We start from the raw sequence: 26,698 nt of genomic DNA, 5'->3' as shown, positions 1-26,698 counted from the left end.
ATGATTCTCAACTGTAGAATCTGGCCCTCTCGTTCTTCTTGGCGCTCGCAGAATCGACAGTTCCTCCGTTTGCATGGTCTTCCCGAGAGACCGTCGGCATTCGCATGACTTCTTCCAGCTCGGTGGCGAATTTCAAAATCATAGGTCTGTAGTTTCTCCAGCCACCGAGCTATCTGGCCTTCAGGTGTCTTGAAATTGAGGAGCCATTGCAAGGCGGATGGTCGGTTCTTATCAAGAATTTTCTCCCATAGAGGAACGAATGGTAGTGTTCTACTGCTTTGACGATTGCCAATAACTCCTTTCTGGTGACACAGTAGTTTCTTTCTGCTCTTCCCAGAGTTTTACTGAAGTATCCTATGACGTGTTCCTCACCCTCTTGCACTTGGGAAAGCACCGCCCCGATGCTATTTTGAGAAACATCTGCATCAAGCACGAAAAGACCCTGTTCTTTCGGATATGCCAGGATTGGAGCCGTAGTCAATTTATGCTTGAGTGTGGTGAAGGCAAGCTGGCACTCTGGTGTCCAGCCAAATGGCAGCTTTCTCTCAGTCAGATTATGGAGAGGTTTGGCAATCTTTCCAAAATCTTTCACGAAGCGACGATAGTAACTGCAAATGCCAAGGAAGCTTCGGATATCGTGTTTGTTTCTTGGTGTGGGCCATTCCTTTACTGCTTTTATTTTTGCCTGATCTGCTGCAATCCCTGAGGATGAAATTACATGTCCAAGGAAACTAACTTTTTCTTGGAAGAGCTCGCACTTCTTGGCATTTACTTGTAGGTGAGCGTTCCTTAGTCTGGTGAAAACTTCTTTCAGATTGGCAAGATGTTACTAACTTACTTACACCTATGCTAAGATGATTCAGAACAATATTAATAATGCTCAATTTATATTGTTCTACACGCTTTCCAAGTCTATGAAGAGAAGTAGGATACAGACGCAAGGCCATGTAGATATAATTTCAGATGAACAACAATTTATACACCTGGAAAATAGTGTATCACTAGAAAACACCAGCCATGAAATTGTATTCGTTAATTTATGACATAGTTAGTAGTTCAACAAATCGCCTATCTATACCTAGGCATAATCAATATGGAAGAATAAAATGGCGTACATGGTATATAAAAGTATATTTTAGTAAATTACATAGAATTTTTACATTTATAAATATATTATTAAAGTAGCCTCAGTGATGCCCTATATTTAACTGAAAAAATAATTAAAGGTACATTTTAAAAGTTATTCTTATTCTATACCTCTTGAAAATTAAAACTAAATGTAAAAAATAACCTGGCGAGGATGAGTTCTAATTTTATTCGTATTTAAAGACTGACAGTGGAATAGATATTAGGTATATTCGTTTATTAGCCATGACAATCAGAACATTGTTGTGGAACGTCCTGATCAAGCGCAGAGAAGAAATGTAAATACACACTCTCTTCTTTACACATTGGAATAGTGCCATTAAACATGTAATGGACATTGGGAGTAAATTATAAATGTATATCTTGAACCGTCTCCATCTCATCCGATGAATTTGTCATATACGTGAATACAGTTTATTCCATGAATTTCCATGATTGTTTTGAATTATCGCGATAACGAATATTTTACTGTGCAACAAGAAGTACGAAAGTAAAATCAACGAATATACAGCTCCTAGAAGAAGTTTTTATATGAAACAGATGGTCATAAGTATGACCAGTAAGATGGTCTAAAACTGGACATCAAAAAGACTAAATTCATAATAGTAACAAAGAAGCTATACACCAATGTGAATTTAACCATAAATAATCAGCCAGTTGAAAAAGTCAAGGCCCCGTCTCACCATCAAATAATTGACAGTTATTTGATCAAACTTGACAGTCAAACTTGACTAGTGACACAAACTATACATACTAACTGTCACTTTGTGTCACTAACTGTCAAGTTTGATCAAATAACTGTCAATTATTTGATGGTGAGACGGGGCCTTTACGTCCTACAAATATTTAGGGGTTTGGTTCACTGATGCTAATGACCAGACAAGAGAAATCAAGAGGCGAATAGAGATAGCGAGACAATCGTTTGTCAAAATGAAAAAGTTCCTATGCAGCCGGGACATAAATATAAAATTAAGAACGAGAATGTTAAGGTGCTATGTTTTCTCCGTTCTGCTGTACGGCATGGAAACTTGGACACTGAAAAAGATAAACATCAAAAACATCGAGGCATTCGAGATGTGGCGCTACAGGAGAATGTGGAAAATACCATGGACAGAAAGAGTAACAAATCAAGATGTTTTGGTGAAGATGGGGAAGGAATGCGAAGTCATAAAAACCATACAAACGAAAAAACTGGAATATCTAGGCCACATAATGAGAGGAGAAAACTACTCTCTGCTAAGACTCATAATCCAAGGAAAAATCTCGGGAAAGAGAAATGTGGGACGTCGCGAGGATTTCCTGGTTGCGAAATTTAAGGGAGTTGTATGGGTGCAGTTCAATACAGTTGTTCAGAGCTGCAGCCAACAAAGTTAAAATTGCTGTGGTGGTAGCCAACCTCCGATAGGAGACGGTACTGCAAGAAGAAGATGGTCACGTTTATAAGCAGGCTTGTTGACGAGGAATGTTGCGGCCGCAGTGCGGGCGGTAGTAGTCCGTAGTCGCTGTCAGGTCTATGCACCTCCATGGCACCTACTCAGTTGGAACGCAAAATACTATGTTAAAACGTTACAGGGCCGTACCTTTCTATCAGAGTATATATTCGTTGGTAAAATGCACTAATAATTATTCCAATAAAAAGGATCTACTGGCAGTTTGACATAATTTAGTACTGATTATAATTTCAAATAGTGTATTTGTGTATTGAAGCCAAAAATTAACGATTCAAAAATTAAGAATAAGAATTCGGAATTTTGTTTTGTTTTTGTTCTACTAACTGAATATTCTACTAAATAAATATACACAATTTCATCACTTACAACCGTATTTTAAAAATTGGGAGAATCATGGAATAAACTGTGGCTCTGAGAGTGGCTTCAATGAAAGTACATAGTACTAAACTCTACTAACATATTTTATTATTGGAAAAACTATACTTTAAAACTTAATAAACTTAAAATTTTTTTGAATATGATTGATTGCCAGATGAACGTCCCATAAAGTATTGTATTATTTTTTCTTGCAATATTCTTATATGTAGGTTTTTTATTACTATTTTGAGAAACAACATTTAGTACTAGTAATATATATTATATAATTATAGTAATATTTAGTTTTTAATAAATATAATCTTTTAACATCGACTTGGGAGTCGCTACAATTCTCATATTATTAACTTGTAAATCATATAAATCGATGTTACCAATTTTAAAAGTGTGCTAGTTTCATCTACTAAGCAGAACGTAAGTATTTGCCACATTTTTTCTTAACTAGTCACAATTTTAACCTTTTGCATTCATTCTAACGTTGAAATACTTCGTTCTAGGCACTGAAGATAATCTGATCTAGATCGAAAACGTTTTGCAATCCATTTGGATGGCTTTTAATAGTGACTTTTTATACCATTGTACAAACGAAGTTTTTTACTTCTGTATGATTTTTTTAAAGTCCCTTTTGCCAATATTTCAGGATGATATCACTCACTTAGATTTGTTACATATTATAAACTTAATATACATACTTAATAAACATATATATATATAACATATATAACATACTTAATAAACTTAAAATTTTTTTGAATATGATTGATTGCCAGATGAACGTCCCATAAAGTATTGTATTATTTTTTCTTGCAATATTCTTATATGTAGGTTTTTTATTACTATTTTGAGAAACAACATTTAGTACTAGTAATATATATTATATATAGTAATATTTAGTTTTTAATAAATATAATCTTTTAACATCGACTTGGGAGTCGCTACAATTATCATATTATTAACTTGTAAATCATATAAATCGATGTTACCAATTTTAAAAGTGTGCTAGTTTCATCTACTAAGCAGAACGTAAGTATTTGCCACATTTTTTCTTTAACTAGTCACAATTTTACCTTTTGCATTCATTCTAACGTTGAAATACTTCGTTCTAGGCACTGAAGATAATCTGATCTAGATCGAAAACGTTTTGCAATCCATTTGGATGGCTTTTAATAGTAACTTTTTATACCATTGTACAAACGAAGTTTTTTACTTCTGTATGATTTTTTTAAAGTCCCTTTTGCCAATATTTCAGGATGATATCACTCACTTAGATTTGTTACATATTATAAACTTAATATACATACTTAATAAACATATATATAACATATATAACATACTTAATAAACTTAAATTTTTTTTGAATATGATTGATTGCCAGATGAACGTCCCATAAAGTATTGTATTATTTTTTCTTGCAATATTCTTATATGTAGGTTTTTTATTACTATTTTGAGAAACAACATTTAGTACTAGTAATATATATTACATATAGTAATATTTAGTTTTTAATAAATATAATCTTTTAACATCGACTTGGGAGTCGCTACAATTATCATATTATTAACTTGTAAATCATATAAATCGATGTTACCAATTTTAAAAGTGTGCTAGTTTCATCTACTAAGCAGAACGTAAGTATTTGCCACATTTTTTCTTTAACTAGTCACAATTTTACCTTTTGCATTCATTCTAACGTTGAAATACTTCGTTCTAGGCACTGAAGATAATCTGATCTAGATCGAAAACGTTTTGCAATCCATTTGGATGGCTTTTAATAGTGACTTTTTATACCATTGTACAAACGAAGTTTTTTACTTCTGTATGATTTTTTTAAAGTCCCTTTTGCCAATATTTCAGGATGATATCACTCACTTAGATTTGTTACATATTATAAACTTAATATACATACTTAATAAACATATATATAACATATATAACATACTTAATAAACTTAAAATTTTTTTTGAATATGATTGATTGCCAGATGAACGTCCCATAAAGTATTGTATTATTTTTTCTTGCAATATTCTTATATGTAGGTTTTTTATTACTATTTTGAGAAACAACATTTAGTACTAGTAATATATATTATATAATTATAGTAATATTTAGTTTTTAATAAATATAATCTTTTAACATCGACTTGGGAGTCGCTACAATTATCATATTATTAACTTGTAAATCATATAAATCGATGTTACCAATTTTAAAAGTGTGCTAGTTTCATCTACTAAGCAGAACGTAAGTATTTGCCACATTTTTTCTTTAACTAGTCACAATTTTAACCTTTTGCATTCATTCTAACGTTGAAATACTTCGTTCTAGGCACTGAAGATAATCTGATCTAGATCGAAAACGTTTTGCAATCCATTTGGATGGCTTTAATAGTGACTTTTTATACCATTGTACAAACGAAGTTTTTTACTTCTGTATGATTTTTTTAAAGTCCCTTTTGCCAATATTTCAGGATGATATCACTCACTTAGATTTGTTACATATTATAAACTTAATATACATACTTAATAAACATATATATAACATATATAACATACTTAATAAACTTAAATTTTTTTTGAATATGATTGATTGCCAGATGAACGTCCCATAAAGTATTGTATTATTTTTTCTTGCAATATTCTTATATGTAGGTTTTTTATTACTATTTTGAGAAACAACATTTAGTACTAGTAATATATATTATATATCGTAATATTTAGTTTTTAATAAATATTTAACATCGACTTGGGAGTCGCTACAATTATCATATTATTAACTTGTAAATCATATAAATCGATGTTACCAATTTTAAAAGTGTGCTAGTTTCATCTACTAAGCAGAACGTAAGTATTTGCCACATTTTTTCTTTAACTAGTCACAATTTTACCTTTTGCATTCATTCTAACGTTGAAATACTTCGTTCTAGGCACTGAAGATAATCTGATCTAGATCGAAAACGTTTTGCAATCCATTTGGATGGCTTTTAATAGTGACTTTTTATACCATTGTACAAACGAAGTTTTTTACTTCTGTATGATTTTTTTAAAGTCCCTTTTGCCAATATTTCAGGATGATATCACTCACTTAGATTTGTTACATATTATAAAATGGCAATATGCTATAAACGGACATATCCATTTCATTTCCTATATGTCTATTTATTTAAATACAAAAAATATATAAATTAAGAATTTTACAGTATTCAATGAGAGTTTTGGTTTAAATAATTCAAAACAATATAATATACACAAATCTAATATTTCAACTTATTTCATCGAAACGAAAACAAAATGATGTCCATTGTTATTCAAATAAAAGTGTGTACAATTTTTACGCATGAAAACATGTAAATAATAATAATTATAAGAAGATTTTTTTCTAAGAGACTAAGAAAAGCTAAACATTTTATATACTCACTATCTCTACAAACTAAAAAAATGTAGTATATTATAGAAAAATTCACAATGTAAATATATAATTTCCGCCTAATGCTAAGATACTAAAATAAAAAGGTAGTGAAAAAATAAAATCGCAAAATTAGTTGAAATGCAAATCGAAAACGCAAATTAGTAAAAAACGACGAGATGTTGTAAAATAGAGGTAAAGAGTACAAGGGGAGTAGTAGATGAGCGAGGAATTAGATTCCTCTCCTAGGAGAATTATCCACTTATGACAATAAAAATAAGAGCTTACATTTAGTAAAACTTTAAAATAATTGTGAATGGAGAAGCTTTGAAAATTTTTAAGACTACATACAAAGGTACTAATAGTTATAGAAACTGTTACCTCTTCGCCAATGAAATGTTTATAAATCTCGGGATATGTTTACTGACACGGATTTTCGTAGAGACTCGGATTAATAATTAAACCAAATGTCATCACCACTACAGAATTCAACACAAAAGTTCAAATTTCCTGAGAAAACTAATGGAAGAAACCTTATAATAAATTGAAAAACATGAGAAAAGTTTTATTAAAAGTATGTGTAATGATAGTATTCATATTCCAATAAAATTACTGTTGATAAAGATCCAAATTGCAGATAATTTATATATAATCTGTGTCTATTTATTCGCTAAAAGATATTTTCGTATTATTGTCCTCACTTTCAGTCAAAAAAGGCACTGACAAATTTTATCTACGTTCATGCAAAAATCGAAATTTTATTGAACTATGGTGAAAAAACTAGTTCTTTATTGCACTAGTATACAATTTTTCTGGCAGTCAGATGTTATTCTATAAGAACGGTTTTTGATCATTCAAACACATTCCATATTTAGTGTGCTACTACTACATATTTAGTGTGCTATTTAGAAGGATAATTTGTCAACAGACCCCCTTTAATTGGCATTCCTCAGTTTTTGCCAAAAAAATGGCCAAAAGACAGGTACTTACAAATTATGAAATATTTGCATTTCTCTAACAACGAACAAGCAGAAGCAGGAGATCGCTTGCATAAAATAAGGGAGGTTTTGACACAAATGGAAAAATATGTCACAATTGAGGGGGTTAGAAGTAAAAGGGTGTAAGTGCACTTTTTTAGAATTTTACTCTAAGTAAAGATTCGTATACTTAAATGGTATTAGAACTTGGTGGTAAAACGATTTAAGCATATTTCGCCCTACAGTCGCCATCTATCGCCATTACATTTAGTTCACTGAAAACAATTGCAGTTTGCTTTGGTAGTAAACAGGTTTAACCGTGCGCTTGAACCGTTTTACCACAAAACTATTTTTAGTATTCTGTAAAAACAAATAGTAATAAACGGGTTTAAGTGCGCTTGAACCATTTTACCACAAAACTATTTTTAGTATTATGTAATGTGTAATGCAGGATTAATTTCAAGTAAATAAATATTAGATTCGTGGCTAATTTTGAACACTAATTAAGGATTATGCAACGTACCAGTTGTAGTTACACTGTGGATAATAGCTGGGACAAAAATGATTAGTAATATGTAGTTAGCATCTGCACTTAAACCGTTTTACCAGTAACATTTATAACACCATGTACCGATTCAAGTACATTTTTTTAATAATTGAAAAAAAGGAATGATATAGTAAGAGTAATAATAGACCCTTATATTTTAATCATTTTATAGTACATTGTACACTAGACATATTTTACGTTAATCACCCCTAGAATTTATAAAACTCAAACAACTTTGAAGCTGATTATCTCAGAACTATCAAAACTGCACTTAAACCCTTTTACGTCTGACCCCCTCAATTCTATCAACCTCGTTACTGAACAGAGTATGACATTGTTTAAGGGAAGAGTTCTTTTTAAACAGTACAAAAAAAAACAAACGTCACCGTTTTGGGATGTCATTACATTTTTGAGAAAATCGTTGATATATTTTGACAAAAATAGTTGTGGGCATAAATGAGTTAACATTGATGTTGACGATTCAGTTTGATGTAAATTGTTTCCAACTTTCTTAATGTTAATCTGATCTAATTAACCAAAGACCTGATAGAGTGCCACCTAAACAAAACAGTTTTCGTTTTTGCATGAAAGTAGAGAAAATATTGTATGCAACTCATGTAATAAACTTACTTTTTACACTCGTTGCATAAATAACTATTTTAGAAGTTAGTATCTTACAAATTTACAGTATCACACTTTTTTAATCTATTTTTCCTTACATTCTGAGATTATTTAAGTAATTTGTATTTTTTAAATTCCCGATACTACTTAACTTGAACCATTTTGTACACTACTTGAGCCGATTTGAATATTACTCAAACCATTTTGTATACTACTTGTACCATTTTGTATACTACTTGTACCATTTTGTATACTACTTGTACCATTTTGCACACCTTCTATACTTCCATTTATACTTCCAGTTTGTTGATTTTCTGTACTTCCATTTTGTTGATTTTTGATCAAAAGTTTGCTCTTATCTACAGTAAACTGTATAGGTTTAGCCGCGGGCTTTGTTCTCAAATAATACATGCCAGTCTTAAGACCCTTTTTCCAACCATAAAAATGTATCGAAGATAATACTCCATAACTAGGTTTTTCAACGTGGATATTCAAACTCTGACTTTGATCAATAAAAGCTCCTCTGTCAGCAGCCATGTTGAGGATAACCTTTTGAGAAATCTCCCAAACTGTTTTATAAATAGCTTTCAAATCATCAGGAATAGATGGAATGTTTTGAATTGAACCAAGATTTGCCAATATCTGATTCTTCATTGTGTCGTCCCATAACCCTCGGTCAGTTAAGTCGTTTATCAAATGTTGATTGACCACTTGAAACTCTCCTGATAAAACTCTTCGAGTATAAATATTCGAAGTATATGGTTCAATTGATTCGTTATTGCCCAATATTTGTGCAGTAGATGCAGTTGGCATTGGTGCTAAAAGTAATGAGTTTCTTATACCATATTTGCTAATCTTTTCTTTTAAAACGGCCCAATCCCAAAGATCAGTAGGAGTCACATCCCACATATCGTATTGAAGGATTCCTTTACTAACAGGACTGCCTTCGTACGTTGAGTATGTTCCTTTCTCTTGAGCTACTTCACAGCTAGCTTCTAAAGCACCGTAATAGATGGTTTCAAAAATTTGTTTATTTAGTAAAGTAGCATCTTCGCTATCGAAAGGCATTTTCATGAGGATAAATGCATCTGCTAAACCTTGGATACCAATTCCAATAGGACGATGGCGCATATTAGATGTCTTAGCTTCTGGCACAGGATAATAGTTCACATCAATAATCTTGTCAAGATTTTTGGCAACAACTTTCGTAATTTCTTTGAGTTTTTGGAAATCATAGGTTTTTCTATCAGCACTAACGAACATGTTAACAGCAACTGAAGCTAAATTGCACACAGCTATCTCATCCGGTGAAGTATATTCGACAATTTCTGTGCAAAGATTACTACTTTTTATTACACCAAGGTTCTGTTGATTACTTTTTTTGTTACAAGAGTCTTTGTATAGCATATACGGTGTACCGGTTTCTACCTGAGACACAATTATAGCTTTCCAAACTTCTTGTGCAGGTAATTGCTTAATAAACTTTCCTTCTGCTTCATATTTTTCGTATAACTTTTCAAACTCTTCTCCAAAGCAGTCAGAAAGTCCTGGTGACAAATGAGGACACATTAGTGACCACGTTCCATTTGCTTCCACTCTTTTCATGAACAAGTCAGGTATCCAAAGAGCGAAAAATAAATCTCTAGCTCTCATTTCTTCTTTACCAGTGTTTTTCTTGAGATTCAAGAAGTCTAAAATGTCTGCATGCCACGGTTCAAGGTACACAGCAAACGCTCCAGGACGTTTATTGCCTCCTTGGTCTACATATCTTGCAGTATTATTAAAAACTCTTAGTAAGGGTACTAAACCTTTCGCCTCTCCATGCGTTCCTTTAATATGGGTTCCTTTAGCTCTAGCATTATGAATATTGATTCCTATTCCTCCCGCTGATTTCGAGATATAAGCACAACGAGACAACAATTCGAAAACTCCCTCCATACTGTCATCGGGTAACATAAGTAAGAAACAAGAAGACAGTTGAGATTTCGGAGTAGCAGCAGAAAATAAAGTAGGACTGGCATGGGTAAAATACTTCTCTGATAACAAATTATATGTATTGATAGCAGCTTCGGTATCTTCCCCATGAATTCCAACTGCAACTCTCATAAGCATATGTTGAGGACGTTCAGCTATTTTACCATTGATTTTGAGTAAATAAGATCGCTCCAAAGTTTTTAAACCAAAATAACTGTATGAGAAATCCCGGTCGTAGATGATACAGGAATTCAACCGATCTGCATTCTTCATTACAACATTATAGTGGAACTCTGATATCATGGGCGTACGTTTGTTTGTTCTTGAATCAACCATATGGTGTAAGTCACTGATGACCTCTGGAAAAATAAATCATAGTATTAGTTAATCTACATATTCAATAGATATAGAACAATAAATACAAATTTCGCAAAAAATTTACAATAAATAAATATGTATAGTGAGAATGTATAGGTACAGAAAAATTCAAACAGAGTGGCAGAAAATTCTAAGAAGTTGTTTAGACAGTAAATAATAAAATAAATATAAAAATAAATATATAAATAATATTTGTAAACTTTAACTGATATCACAACAGATTGTTATTGCTGAAATCAAGAAAAATATCCTTAGTATTCAATAATTACATATGACAGACTTCTTGTTTTTCTTTCTTTATATAAGTAATTTTACTTGTTCGTTGACAGGTTGTTGCCTCTATGGAAGATTGTCCAATCGTCCGATCGTGATTTTGTAGACAATTATAGACCAATTTCTATCGTTTCCATATTCAGTAAAATAATAGAAAAAATTCTGAAGCAACGCATAATATCGTACTTTGAAACCAATAACTTTCTTACCAGTTCACAATATGGGTCTAGAAAGGATCGTTCCACAACTCATGCACTCTTAGATGTGATGAGTGGCATAGTGGATGGCCTGGAGAAGCATAACCAAACTGCTGTAACGTTGTGTGATCTTTCAAAGGCCTTCGACTGTATTTCTCATGAAATTTTACTAAAAAAACTGCACTTTTACGGCATCAGAGGTACTCCTCTAGAACTAATTAAATCTTATCTAAGTGATAGATACCAAGCAGTCAGATACGGAAATTGTCTCTCTGAATTTAAGCATGTTAAGCATGGAGTTCCACAAGGTTCTGTTTTGGGCCCTCTATTATTTATTATATATGTTAATGACTTGCCCAATTTTATGGCTCCATGTAAAACAGTACTATTTGCAGATGACACTACTTTTATTTTTTTCTGACAGAAATCATTCTCTTTTAGAAACCAATTCTAGGAACATAAATTCAAATGCTCAATCATGGTTCGCAGCAAATAAACTTAGACTAAATGACACCAAAACTCAAAATTTATTCATTTCAACTAATCCATTCGATCTCAAAGGCAAACTTTCCAGTACTTTATTTTTACTTAGACAACTAAAACTTGTTACAAGTGTTGATACCTTAAGAACAATTTATTTTTCTCTCTTCCATTCGTTTTTAAGCTATGGCGTTATTTTGTGCGGAAACTCTTGCAATGCACTAACAATATTTAAATTGCAAAAAAAGCAATTAGAATAATTGCAAAAGTTGGTTACTTAGAATCTTGCAAACCAGTATTTATTAAATATAAAATAATGCCCTTGCCAACACTATGGCTATACAATGTTCTCGTGGAAACACACAAAACTGCAGATACTTTAGTTAAACAGTCTGACTTGCATAATTACAGCAAAAGAGGTGCAAATAATATCAGAACAGTCAAATATCGTTTGAGTAAATCACAAAAAAACTCAATTGATTTTAACATATATAATGTCCTACCTATAGATTTTAAAAACCTTACAATCAATAAATTTAAAGTCATTCTGAAAAAATATCTACTGAGATTTGCTTTTTACTCTGTTAGTGAATATTTCGATCATTTTAAAGCAGTATCATGGACATGAATATTACTCACTAAGTTTTCCGATGTCATATTTTGTAAATGTGCGTGAATGTATTTATATTTCTATATGTTATATTATGTACACATTATCTCATGTATTTTATATATCAAATTGACCTGCTACAATTCAAAATTTTTTTTTTGTAAACGTAGTCAATAAATTTTTGAATCTTTGAATCTTGTCACTCCATCTCTTGCACAGTCAGTAAATACTTCTTCTACCAATACTCCTCCCAATGCTATTTTAACAACTCTTGTGTCTGCCATTTTACTGATTTGATTGTTCTATTCTTTTTTTCTATTTAGTGTCCCTTAGTTTTCCATTTACATACATATATGTAATGCACATTCACATACATTACATTTTGTTCACTCTTTATTTGTCCAGTGTCTCAGTGTATTTCTTGTATTTTTTCAGAGTAGGTATTCCCATTTTAGGCTAGGCGCCAAATAGAGGTCACTGTGCCCTTTTCAATTCTGATGGACAAACGTAACGGTCTCTTATGGATTTTTGGCTGCTGATTACGAATTTCATTGTTTATAAGGCTCCGGCTCATAAACTAAAATAGATACAAAAAAATGTTTCAAATAAAATTTGTTCCTTAATAAAAAACGAAGAAAAAATCGTTTACTAAACCAAAAAACAATAATTAGAACTCAAGATATTGGAATATTGGTGCACAATGCAAATAGGAAATTGCAAAATAGGTATTTTTCGAAGCTTTATCGATCCTAACTCGGCTTCTACGCAAGCCTTAGGTCTCATTTTAAAGCTTAATTAATAGGCTTCCAAACAAAGTTTGTTAAATTACTTTGTCTTCATTTGTTTGAAAGTTATACCCGTTTCAAACGATCAAAAACACTTGTGAGGTTACACAACTGTATTTTCTACTGACGTTTATAATGTCTAATTTGAAATTCTGTTTACTTTTTTGGAAGAATGTAAACATAATTTAAACGAATGACGTCACGACGCGTTTTGGGCCACCTGTTTTAATTTGAATTTTTAATCATCTTTAGGGGCCAAACGAAAGCCAAACAAAACTTTTTAATCTTTGATACATGTTTTAAATTATGTTCTGTTGTGATTTATAACATTTTTTTCGAATTTAAAATTTTATGCAAGTTCCCTATTTAGTGCTAGATTAACGAGTCATAAATAAGACTTTATATTTACAGCATGCTAAAGATGCCAACGATTAAATCCGTGTTTTATGATTTTCATGTATGACAATGACAAGTAGTCCATGTGGTGAGACCGCTCCCGTCTGAAAAAATTTCTGATTCGGTTTCTTTGTGGATTCCTATTCAAAAATGTCCCCTTTAAACAAATCTGAAGGGTGCCAGGCGGAATTTTTGGGCAGAAATTGTTTAAACAATTTTTTCAAACAAATACAAAATATCAGGTTTTTTTGCTCTGGAACATATATTTTTTAGGTTTTTTTGGGTCATTCTAAACAAGAAAGGTATCTTGTAATTTTTCTCAAAAATTGGTAGCTTTCGAATTGAAGGCGATTTAAAATTTGAAAAATACGCATTTTCGAAGCTTAAAATCTCATATTTAAATTAGTATTTTTGAGGTTGCCAGATACTTAAATTGAAGACTAAACATTCAGCTTCAAGATTCTGAAGAGTGATCGCGTCTAACCTTAATTTATACTGTTGCTTTTTAATTGTTAAATATGCGTGTTTATCCGATTTTTTTGCCGGTGCGGCGCGCTTTATTTCAAAATCTCCTATTCTCCTCCCAAAAATATTTTTTCTAGATTCTTTGGGATATTCTAAATAAAATAAGTTCCTTGACATTTTTCTCAAAAGTTAATAGTTTTAAAGTTATAAGTGATTTAAAATCCGAAAAATACCAAAAAAAAAAACGTATTTTCGAAAAAGAAACTTATTTTATTTAGAATGCCCCAAAGAATCTAGAAAAAATATTTTTCGAAGGAAAATAGGAGGTTTTTGAAATAGAGCGCGCCGCACAGGAAAAAAAAATCGGATGGACAAGCATATTTAACAATTAAAAAACCAACGGTTAAATTAAGGTTACACGCGATCACTCTTCAGAATCTTGAAGCTGAATGTTTACACTTCAATTTAAGTATCTGGCAACCTCATGCGTATTTTCGCATTTTTCAGATTTTAAATGGCCTGTAACTCGAAAACTATCAATTTTAGAGAAAATTTACAAGATACCTTTCTTGTTTAGAATGACCCACAAAAATTAAAAATATATGTCCCAGAGCAAAAAACGTGATCTTTTGTATTTAAAAAAATTGTTTAAACAATTTCTGCCCAAAAATTCCGCCCAGCTCCCTTCAGATTTGTTTAAAGGGGACATTTTTGAATAGGAATCCACAAAGAAACCGAATCAGAAATTTTTCCAGACGGGAGTGGTCTCACCACATGAACTAAAGGCCAGACAACCTGTGGGCAAAAATGTTAGTAAATTTGTAGGTACAAGTTGTAATGGTGTCATGCATTTCATAACAACAACCACAAAGGGTTAAGAACATAAAACATTGCTTTGAAGTAATTCCCACTCTTCCTCCATGTTGGATGATAACTTTTATTTTCTAACAATAATGTATTACTTACATTTAATATAAAAATAATTATTTTATATCTTACACTTACCACTGAACTGTTTCTTGGTCTCCTTATGTAAATTTGACATTGAGATTCTTGCAGCTAAAGTTGCATAATCTGGATGGTCTATTGTCTTCATTGCAGCAGTTTCTGCAGCTAAAGTATCCAACTCTACTGTAGTAACACCAGGATAAAGACCACTGATCACTTTTAGTGTAATAGACACCTAAAATAAATAAATAAATAATAAAGAAAATATATTTTACTGATGGGCATGGAGAAGTTCTCTTTTTATTATTCTTATTATTAAACGCTTTTCTTTAGTTCAATGGTTTGCGTCAAATCTTTAGATGTAATTGACTAACTTTTCTTCAATGCAAGTGAATGAAAATTTGCAGACATATCAGGATACTTCTGTATCCGGATACATTATCCTGATACTTTTTATGTATCCGAAAGCTGTATCCGGATACTTTTTAAGTTTTGTATCTGGTATCCGTATCTGTGATCAAATTTTAAAGTATCCGGCATCCGCATACTTTTTTTGATATTCGGATACTTTTAAATATTTATTGCCCGCTGATAATGCACCTGACGTAGGCACAACACTGCCATTCCTTCATTCCAGATGTGTCTAATATGTTAAATCCCATTTTTCGTACTCGTCACCGTTATAATATATTATTATATAGCTAATGGAGCTTTGTTTTTACCTAATCAGTTATAAATCTTCATAAGTTACGTTGTTTAATTAATTACTTACATTTATTTTTTATATTTTCTATATCTCTCTTTTCAAGAACCCCTTTTTGTACCATGTATAATTAGAAGAAATTATTTTTCGGATTATAATAAAGTACATCTTAATATTTATAATTTTATTTTAGTGTACCTACAAGTACAAATAAGTACACCCCCTAGAAAGTTTAAAATTTGATAACTCGTCTGGTCAGACGCTGGCCAAATTCAATATCAAAAGCTCAGGCAGTAACACATTTAATTTTTACAGGAAAAATCCTGCAAATTCTTGTCTACCGAGTACAGAAGAAAAAGTTTTTTGTTAGCTCATTTGTGATTTGAGTTTTAGTTGAGAAAGACAAAAGTATGCTTCAAAGTATCCTAGGAAGTATCCGAAAAAAATATCCGGATACTTGTATCCGAATACATTTTAAATGAAAGTATTCGTTATTTTTTAAAAAGTATCCGGATACATTTTGAGTATCCGTATCCGGTATCCGGATACTTTTTTTCAGTATCCGACCCAACTCTGAGACATATGCATTCGCGGGAAAAATACACGAATAGTCAATAAAAAAAATTTTTGTCTATTGTTTAAATAAAAAAAAAAAGATTTTATTGGAAAATGCTTAAATTTTCTTGTTTTTTACAATGCAGAAACTTGAAACTTTTATGGATTGTGTAGCTAATGATATTAACTATACATAATTTCACTTTTTACGTTAATTGCTTACGTTATGCTTCATAAATAAACAATGTTTCAAATTTTGAACGCTCATATATTTGTTTATATAGAAATGGACGTTTATTCGTATAAAAATTTCAATACGACACGAAACAAAACTTTAACCAAAGCTCAAATTCAAAAAATTCGTGTTTTTATCGTAGTCTTAGAAAAACCACTGGTAGAGATGTTTTGTGCTACAATTAACATTAGAATTCGTTTTGGCATATTAATTAAACAGTCCAATCGTTTGTGTCAAATATTTGGACGTTAATTTGATTGCCTTTTCTTCAATGCAAATGACTCAAAAATTTGCAGACATATGCATTCGAGAGAACAATGTACGAATAGTCAATAAAATTTTTTTTTATGTTTATTAATTGTTTAAATAAAAAAACGATTTTAACGGAAAGTGCTTTCATTGTGCTAACATGCAAGTGCTAACGTTCTCTTGTTTTTTACAATGAAGAAACTTGAAACTTTTACAGATTGTAGCTAATTATATGAACTATACATAATTTAACTTTTTACGTTAATTGTTTACGTTATGCTTCATAAATAAACAATAGTTTAAAATTTTTTGCCGATTCCGACTATTTTTCATGTTTGTACATCATAATTTTATGTTTTATACATATTTTAATAAGTTTTGTTATTTCCTGATTTCCTAATACATATTTTAATAAGCATGACGATATATTTTACTGTTTGAAAAGTATAAGACTAGAAAGTAAAAAATAAAAAAATATGAAAAAAAATTTTTAAGAAACGCTTTTCTTTGGTTATGAGTGACTAAAATTAAAAATATTATAACAAAATCAACTAAAACGCAAAAAATAAAATGAAAAAATTAACACATTCGTTAAAGAAAAGCGTGGGATGAAAACTGTTTATTCGATGAAGACGCGCCACGCTTTTCTTTGACGATCGTGTTAGATTTTTTCAATACTTTTTTATTTTTTGCTTTTTGGTTGATTTTGTTATATTTTTAATTTTAGTCACTCGTAACCAAAGAAAAAAAAAAGCGTTTCTTAAAAAATTTTTTTCATATTTTTTTATTTATTAATATACATACTCTCTAAACCAATTATTTTCCTTTATTATTTTTATTCTTATAAATATTACAAGGTTTCTTTATTTAGTAGTGCAATGTTTTTAATTCCCTTTTTATTACAATTTGTTGCCTTATTTTTTTAATAATATAGCTCACTTTTCATTCATTATTTACATAAATAGCAAATAGATTAAAACACTCTCCTGTCAACTAATATCTTTATTAATTAGGATTATGTTCAATATGTATATTAGAATTAAAACTTAACTAACATTTTTCTTCTATTTTAGTGATACTTATTCACAGTTCAATTGCTGAACACACCTATTGATGTACCGTGTATGGGATTCTGTCTATAAAAAATGCACCTACAATTGATATTAAAAAAAATTGTTAAATGACAAACACACCTTTAGGTATGCTTCTGCTTCCTGCTAGGATGCCCAACACACCTATAGATACGTATGCTGGGTATGGGTTTTTTATATAAAAAAAAAATGTTGGTACCAACCATAAAATATTTTGTTTTCAGCAATTAACCTGTTAGTCAATAAATAAATAGTGTTACTGTGTTTATAATAAAAAAAGGACATAGTATTTCCTCAAGTTGTAAAAAACCTCAGATTTACACAGACTAACCCTTTTCGTGTACACTATCCACTATGTAGTATTTGTACCATATAAAAAAATGAATTGGAGATGCTCACATTTTTTTTCTCTTATTATTACCATTTTTTATGTATACAAGTTTTTAAATGTTTTCCACATTTTTGTCAGATTATCAGTAGTAATTACACAAGAGCTCTAAAATTATCGATTTGTATCCTAAGTGACACTTTGACAGTTTTAATTTCAAAATGTTAAAGTGTCACGAGGGTAAAAATTTAAATCATGTCAAAGTGTCACGAAAGCAAAACAATTTGGTAATTTTTAAGAGCTCGAGTGTAATCTGGTAAGATTATTTGGACAGGCTATATATTAGTGCATCGAATAGCTTGACATGTAACACTGTTGCCATATCCTCAATTTTTCCATGCTATCACATTACAGTAGAGTTCTGCTAATCCGAAAACCTGCTTAATCCGAAACAGAATTTGGTAATAGATTTAGGGGCCAACCAACTTTTTGTCTTAAAAAACAGTGTTTGATCGTATGTCTCAGATGAAGGTGTACTAGTTATTAAAGGGTTCATTATTTCCTTCTTATTATCATAGGCTCTCAGGGAGCAAGTATTATGTCACGCGATTTTTACCTGCGTTACGTAATACTTGAACAGTCCCTTACTGCGTTCAAAACGAAAGTATTGTACTTAATGATAGGCATATTATTTATGTTATTTTGTATTAACAGGGTGTTTTAAGAAAATCTGTTTAATCCGAAAAATTTAGTAATCCGAAATGGGTTCAGTCCCAATTATTTCGGATTACCGGGACTCTACTGTATATGCATTTAACAAATAGTTTTGAAACACCAATAAAGTAAAGTTTTTCATGTTGTTTTTTAATACAAAAGCTCAAAAGAGGCATTTTAATTATAAAAAAGTAGATAAATAGATAAATAAAACACATGAATGATTATAATAAATGAAAAAATAGTTTTGAAACACCAATAAAGTAAAGTTTTTTAATACAAAAAGCTCAAAAGAGGCATTTCAAATCAAGGTTGATTAAAATTGTTATAAAGAAGATCAACTCATAAAACTTTAATTTATTGGTGTTTTAAAACTATTTTTTAAATGCATTTAACATATGATAAAATTGAGGATATGGCATATGAGTGTTACATGTCAAGCTATTGGGTGGTTGGGTGCACTAATGTACAACCTGTCCACTTATGAATAAAACTGTTTTTTAAATCATTTCAATTAATATTTTATTGATATCTTCACTTGAATAGTTGCTAAACCTGTTCATGGTGTTCTATTTGATAAGTTGTAAAACATTAATTAATGTTCATTTTTGCAAAGCAACAAAGTTCATCTGACGTAATACTTGGTGACGGGAAATTATCGAAAAAAATTGCCACTGTAATTTTTATTCTTGTAGCTTTTTATTGGTCAGAATCTTTATGAATGAAATAATCTCTACTATCTGTCTAAATACACACAACGGGTTAGTATTTGCCAAAATTTGAGGTAATAACCCAGGTGCAGTCGCGCCGTGAGAAAAAATCTCACATTTTATCCTTTTCCATGATAACTTGATGAAAACTTTTTCAACATTGCTTTCCACTCGTAAGTGCCTCGAGGAAAATCGTAGTAATGCGTAGAAATTTTTTTTTAAATATTTGTTTTATATTTTTTATTTTTTTTTTGGTATTTATGGCTTTGGTGAGAACTAATTAGCTTTAAAATTGTTAGAAATATATATTTTTAACATAACAAGTAAATAAAAATATAAAATAGAAATTTGATTTAAATTTGTATTTAAATCTATATTGTGAATTTTTTTTCTACACGCGACTACTTACGTTACAGAAGTGAGCGCAGTGCTTCCGGCTTTATTTTATTTTTAGTCCAATTTTAATAATTTTTGGCAAGCTGTGGACAAAATGACCAACTAAGGTTGCACATACAATTAAATTCTTGCATTTTAGTGATCTTCTCCTTCTAGTTCAATGACTGTTACCGATCGTTGGATATCATGACGGCTATTATATTTGTTGTAGTGGTACGTTTCTAACCAAACACTTCATAGAGACCTAAACATTCAACAAAAGAGCCAACAGACACCATAAAAAAGAATGTGTGTGTACTTTGTATGCACGTAAGAAGTTACACTTCTATTATATGATTTCAACGAAATTAATATACTTTAAACACTTTATTTATATTTTATTTAAATATTAAACTAATTTTAATACTTACTACTTTTCAAAAATTTTTATTAAAACAGTACCAAAAATTAAAAAAATAAAAGAATAAAACACACAAACACATTGAAAAATGCCACAAATGATTTCTGAACAATAATTGTCGGAAAATTTTTTAACTAAATATGTATTTTCTGAAAAAAAATTATATAATAAATATACTTACAATCATAGAATGTATAAAAAAAAAACAAAAAAATAAAAGTTTCTATTGATTTTATTTATTTAATTCTTCGTTAAAATTACAACAATTTCCTGTTAAATGGCGGGATAGTTTTATTACCCCTGTATTCAAAAATGGTCTGAAAAATGATATTGCTAATTATCGTCCCGTAGTATTACTTTCTGCAATACCTAAATTATTTGAACTGTTGTTATATAAACCCTTGTCATGGTATTGTAAAAATATTCTGATCGAACAACAGCATGGTTTTACGCTTACTGCTTTATCAACATTGTATCATTTCTGCCTTTGAAAAGAGGTGCCAAGTTGATTCGATTTACACTGACTTTTCGAAGGCATTTGATACAGTGAACCACGATTTACTCTTACAAAAACTCATTAAAATCGGATTTCCACACTATTTAGTGAATTGGTTGGAAAGTTACCTACAATGCAGGATTCAGTATGTGAAAATAAAAAATTTTACTTCCATTCCTATAAACGCAAGTTCTGGCGTCCCACAGGGGTCACATTTGGGACCCTTACTATTTAATATTTTCATTAACGATGTAGCTTCATGTTTTAAATATTGTAAGTTTTTATTATTTGCTGATGACCTGAAATTATTTATGGAAATTTCTGAATTATCTGACTGTTTCAAGTTACAAGATGATTTAAATTACTTTATTAATTGGGCTACCAATAATGCCATGTCTTTAAATCCACGCAAATGTTTTACAATAACTTTCTCGAGATCAACAAATCCTGTAAATTTTGTTTATAATATTAATTCTGTTCCTTTAGAGAAAATTAGTGAAATCAAGGATCTAGGAGTAATTTTTGACAGTTCTTTGACATTTGTCTCACACTTAAGATCCATTATTAGTAGAGCTTTGAAAACTTTAGGATTTATAACTAGAAACTCTAGAGAATTTTCGGTTTCTACATTCAGGACTTTGTATTTATCTTTAGTACGCAGCATCCTATTGTATGTTTCACCAGTGTGGTCACCTCATTATCGATCACATATTTTATCTTTGGAAGCAGTCCAGAATAGGTTTTTGAGAACTTGTCGGTGGAGATTACATATGCCTCAATTTTCTTCTTATCAGAGAATAAATAATCATTTAAAGTTGTTGTCTATTGAAAAAACTTTAATTATTAATGATCTTTTATTTCTTCATAAAATCTTGGAGGGTAATATAACTTGCCGGATTTGTTGGAGCTAATCAACTTTAAATTAAACACTATAAATATTAGAGATAAACCATTATTCTCAATTAGTTTTCATCATACTAACTACGGATATAATAGTCCTATACGTAGATTTCATAGACTGGGTAATGAAATTAATAAAACTACAGATCTGCTGGGAGTTAGTCAAACCAGGTTTAAGAACCAGCTGAGGGAGTATTTAATGTAATATGTTATTGTGATAAATTTATTTGTTAGGAACCAACTGAGGGAGTATTTATGTAATTTATGTGTTTTATATAATTTAGGTATTCTATGTTTTTTTTTATTTGTGACTTTAGCACTTAGCTATTTAGCCAGATAAAACTTGAGGTATTCTATGTTGGTAATATGTTATTGTGATATATTTACTTGTTAGTAGGTTAGTGTTAAAAATGTCTATATATCTTTATATTGTAAAAAGGAGATTTTCCGTTAAATAAATAAATAAATAAATAAATATTGGGGTTTGAACCCGCTTATGTTTGCGCAGGTAGTATTGGAATTCATTCATCTTGCACTTCTACCCACAGAGACACCTGCATCATGTAGGAAGATCGATGAACTAAACGGTTTAAATTGACAGTTCTGAATTTAAACAAATTATTTTGATTTTTGTACAATATTGAAATATTAAAATACAACAAAACATAGAGTGAGAAAACAATATATTATTTATTTGTTATTATTTAAATGTGTATATAAACATTAACTCGGTCGAGAAAGAGTATTATGATTATTGATGTAGTTGGAAGGTATTCACGTATAGGATAGGTCAAGTAATATTATAAACAACTTTGTAGTGAATCATCGACTTCAAATTAAATATAATGTTATCGGAAAACCTGAGTTTTAATTAATTGGGACCAGAAGGCAGTAACAACACACTATTTAATACATGACTGATCCTGCAGATTAGAGGAGGTCTTCTGAAAGGAGCAGAGATGGCGGCAACAAATTGGAAACGGAGACGGCGAAGATGGACAGGAAACCCAGTGAGCGACAGTGTAAAGACAAAGTGGAAATAAAATGTAAGTAAGAATGTCTATCTTTATTAAAAATGCTTCCCTCGTTTTATATTATTATTGAACATTGAATATTTATCTTTGCTGATTTTTGAATAATTTATGAAGTATCGATTTTTTTTTAAGAATATCTATAAATTTTGAAATATGACGTGATTTTTGAATTGAATATTTTTATAGAAGTTATATATGCTATTCGTGAATTTTTATTGAATTTTGAATTGTTATTAAATTTATTTGAAAAATCTCTATCCGATTTCGATTTTTAGTACGGTTATTTTTAAATATTGTATGGAATATCGAATTTTTTCCAAAAAAAATTCTATCGAATTTTGAGATTTGCACTGATTTTGAATATTTTTATCTAACTTTTGCATAGGCTGTTTTTGAATTTTGAATTGAATTTGTATCGAATATGTATACTATTATTGAATTTTTATTAGCCATTTTGTTTTTATTATTGATATTTATTGATTCTATAGATACATTTTCATCGATTTTGTGTTAAATTTTGTATGAGATGAACCTGAATTAATATTTTTTTGAGTGATAAATGATATTTTTTAATAAATAATGATTAGTGATGACATACGATAAACATTGCTATAAGCAAGATATATATTTTTAACGAACCGACCTGATGCGTCGAGATAAGGAATTTGAAGAAGAACTATATAGATAAGAAGAATAACTAACAATATTATAAGCTAAATATTATGAGGCAACTAGAGACAATAAGAAACCCACTGCTCTTGTCAAATTAGGAAGGTACTAATGATTTATAGAAGCTTGAACGCTTATGAGAGACCCACTCTGTGTTTTGAAGGGTACCTATTTTATTCATGATTATTCGTGAATAAACAACGGCCTCAAAGCAAGGGATTGAGGTTGTGATATTTTTAGAAGAATTTGAACCGCATAAAATACCTATTTCGTGTTTTGAGTTAAATATACCACCTAAATGGTGCGTACAGATCAGGGCGAAAATTTGGGTTAATATTGGCGGAGAACTAAGACATCCGAGTGAAACCTCTTTTATTAAGGTAAAACGAAGGTATCGGAGCTAGTATATGAAGTGACGATTATGATGTTATATGAAATGATATATGAGATAAATGATATATGATTGTTATATGAAATATGTATATGAAGATGAATTATGTACACTGTAGAAGTGTTATTATGTGGAGAAAAATGAAGAAATATATAATTGTAGTACCAGACAAGAAGAATAGAAAAAAAAAAGAGAATTTTTAGTAAAATATGTGGGAAAAATGAAAGAAGACACATAAAAATTGCAAGAAAAGAAGCAAAATTAAGAAGATACTAAGCAAATAAGTAGCTAATCATTGAATATGTCTGAATTAAAGCTGTAAATTTTTTTTTTCTAAAGTAACGTAAATTAAACAAATTATAAATAACTTATTTTTAAAGGTAGATAATGAATTCAGGTTAAATTTTCGCGGAAAATGGAAGTATTTGAATTAAGGATAGACAATATCTTACAATAAGTGTTAGTAGATAGTAAGCAAAGGGACACAAAAAGTGAAGTTCTTAGATAGATTAAATCTTTAGGATAGGTACAAGAGAGTTATTGAAAGTTTTATAGAGACATATTAGAAGTTTTAGATTTTTATTATAGGTACAATATTTTAAAGTTAGTAAGACATATATAAATAAATCAAAAGAAGACTGAAATAGGAATTATTAATAGAGTAAAGGATACATTTTTTTTACTTATTCGAGTAATATTAGCTTAGCTTAGGACTTTTAGTTAGATACGAGATTTTTAGTAGGTAGATTAGATTATTCCCCTGCTTATAGGAGATGCATATAGGCACTAAAAGACTATATTAAAAATCCCGATAGGTTTAGTCACTGTTTTTATGTGGACACTGTTTTGTGAATGGAGAAAAGACTCAAAAAGCAAGACGGAACAGAAAGTGAATTAGTGATAATAATAAACAATTTTTAGGATTAAAAAAAAAACTCTGAAACGTACCATGTTACAGTTAGTTAGGATAGTTAGGAAATTTAATTTTTGAAAATAGTATTAGGTAACCATAAACATTTTTGTAAAAGGGAAAGAGGAGCATCACATTTTAAAAATATGTAATTTTAACAAAACGGGGAGGTATGGTATTATAATATCACCCTGTACAAAAGATGTTTAAAACTCATTCAAAGTCATTAATCCATGTAGTATCTGTTCTTGGATTCAATAACCGCAAGTAACATTGAATTGTCATGTTTTGTTATTATTTAAATGTGTATATAAACATTAACTCGGTCGAGAAAGAGTATTATGATTATTGATGTAGTTGGAAGGTATTCACGTATAGGATAGGTCAAGTAATATTATAAACAACTTATGTAGTGAATCATCGACTTCGAATTAAATATAATGTTATCGGAAAACCTGAGTTTTAATTAATTGGGACCAGAAGGCAGTAACAACACACTATTTAATACTACGCGTTGCACACCTGGTTACGGGGGTCCTGAATTATTGACAGATGATTTTAACACCCAATACGATCCTGTATAACGTTTGAGTGACTAAATATACTGTCATATATAACAATAATTGACTAATATACTGTCGGTGTGCGCATGCGCCAGGGAATGTAAAAATTCACCCTCGTGCCTAAAGAAGTATAACTTCAAAAATTGGAAAGTCACCCTAACCAGTTAATATTACCATTACTGCAGCCACTACACAACAGAAGATTATGGCTAATATATCTTCACTGAAACTGCTGGGTGATGTACCTCATAACGCCATATTAGTATATAATATTATAGTTTATAACAGTCAAACCCACTTATTAGAATACCGGTTATAGGAATATCCTGCTTTAGGGAATAGAAATTTGAGGTCCCAGAACGTTACTATTAGCCACCAATGATCGGTTATTAGAATATCCCGGTTATATAAATACTTCTGCATGGCACAGAAAGGCTATTCCAATAAGCAGGTTTGACTGTTTAAGTTTTGCTTGTTATCAATTCAACTTAAAGAATGTTTAAATCTGATTGTTAATAAATGCTTATGAAAAAAACTTTATAACCAATAAAAGTCATTGTACCAAAACACATATCATGAAGTAATGATATCAGAAACCAATAGTAGTCAGAGAAACAACATAATGGAGAGATTAGGCAAGAACATTGACCTAATTTGAATATTTATATATGAAAGTGTACAATTTTAAAACTGAATACAAAGCATTACACTTATCTGAAAGAGAAGACAATTTCAATTATGATAGACAACGGTTCTTTTTACATTTAGAATGTATAAAATAAATTGCTTAATAGGTAGTCCTAAGCATATCAAAAATAGATCTGAAATGTGCTGGTTTAATCATAAATATAGAAAAATAAAATAACAAGAAAATATACTTACTGGATCCACAAAGTCCATGTTCAATCCATAACACAGCTTTTGTATCCTAGATGTGATTTTATCTACATGTACTCTTTCCCTCCTTCCATCTTAAAAAGGAAATAAAATGAAAAATAAATTCTACAGATATCATCTTAATACCTTACCTCTTTTAACCACATACAGCTTCGTAGGTGTTCTAGGAACTTTACCAACCATTTTAACTTCTTTTCAGGCAAAGTTAACAATAATTTATATTTGTTTTCAAAATTAAATTCGCACTACACTTGTTCTTGTTGCAAAGCGGCTTGCTAAAACGATTTTACCCGCCAAATCTCTAATCTTCTTTTTAACGTACAAATGACATTCTTATTTGCAAGTTCGTAAGCAGCCAGGAAAACCGCATATTATCTTCAAGTGGAAAGAACATGGAAATAAATAATCACAGGCAAACGAAATAATTTATATTGT

At 30.3% G+C, this 26,698-nt stretch overlaps 1 protein-coding gene across 1 annotated transcript; it reads right to left on the bottom strand.

The window, feature by feature from the left end:
• Positions 1-1,116: 1,116 nt before the first annotated feature.
• Positions 1,117-26,698, bottom strand: LOC114338204 (ribonucleoside-diphosphate reductase large subunit). Its single transcript, XM_028288792.2, has 4 exons — positions 26,395-26,698; positions 26,249-26,337; positions 15,080-15,257; positions 1,117-10,849 (listed from the first exon to the last, which is right to left on the bottom strand). Exons 1-4 carry the CDS (start codon positions 26,444-26,446, stop codon positions 8,664-8,666), a joined length of 2,505 nt encoding a protein of 834 aa, XP_028144593.2. The 5' UTR covers positions 26,447-26,698; the 3' UTR covers positions 1,117-8,663.

This window comes from Diabrotica virgifera, chromosome 8 (assembly GCF_917563875.1).
Source record: "Diabrotica virgifera virgifera chromosome 8, PGI_DIABVI_V3a".
In the NCBI taxonomy this organism is placed as follows: Eukaryota; Metazoa; Arthropoda; class Insecta; order Coleoptera; family Chrysomelidae; genus Diabrotica; species Diabrotica virgifera.
Note: the sequence above shows the minus strand (reverse complement) of the source record. Positions and strands in the feature narration are given on the sequence as shown.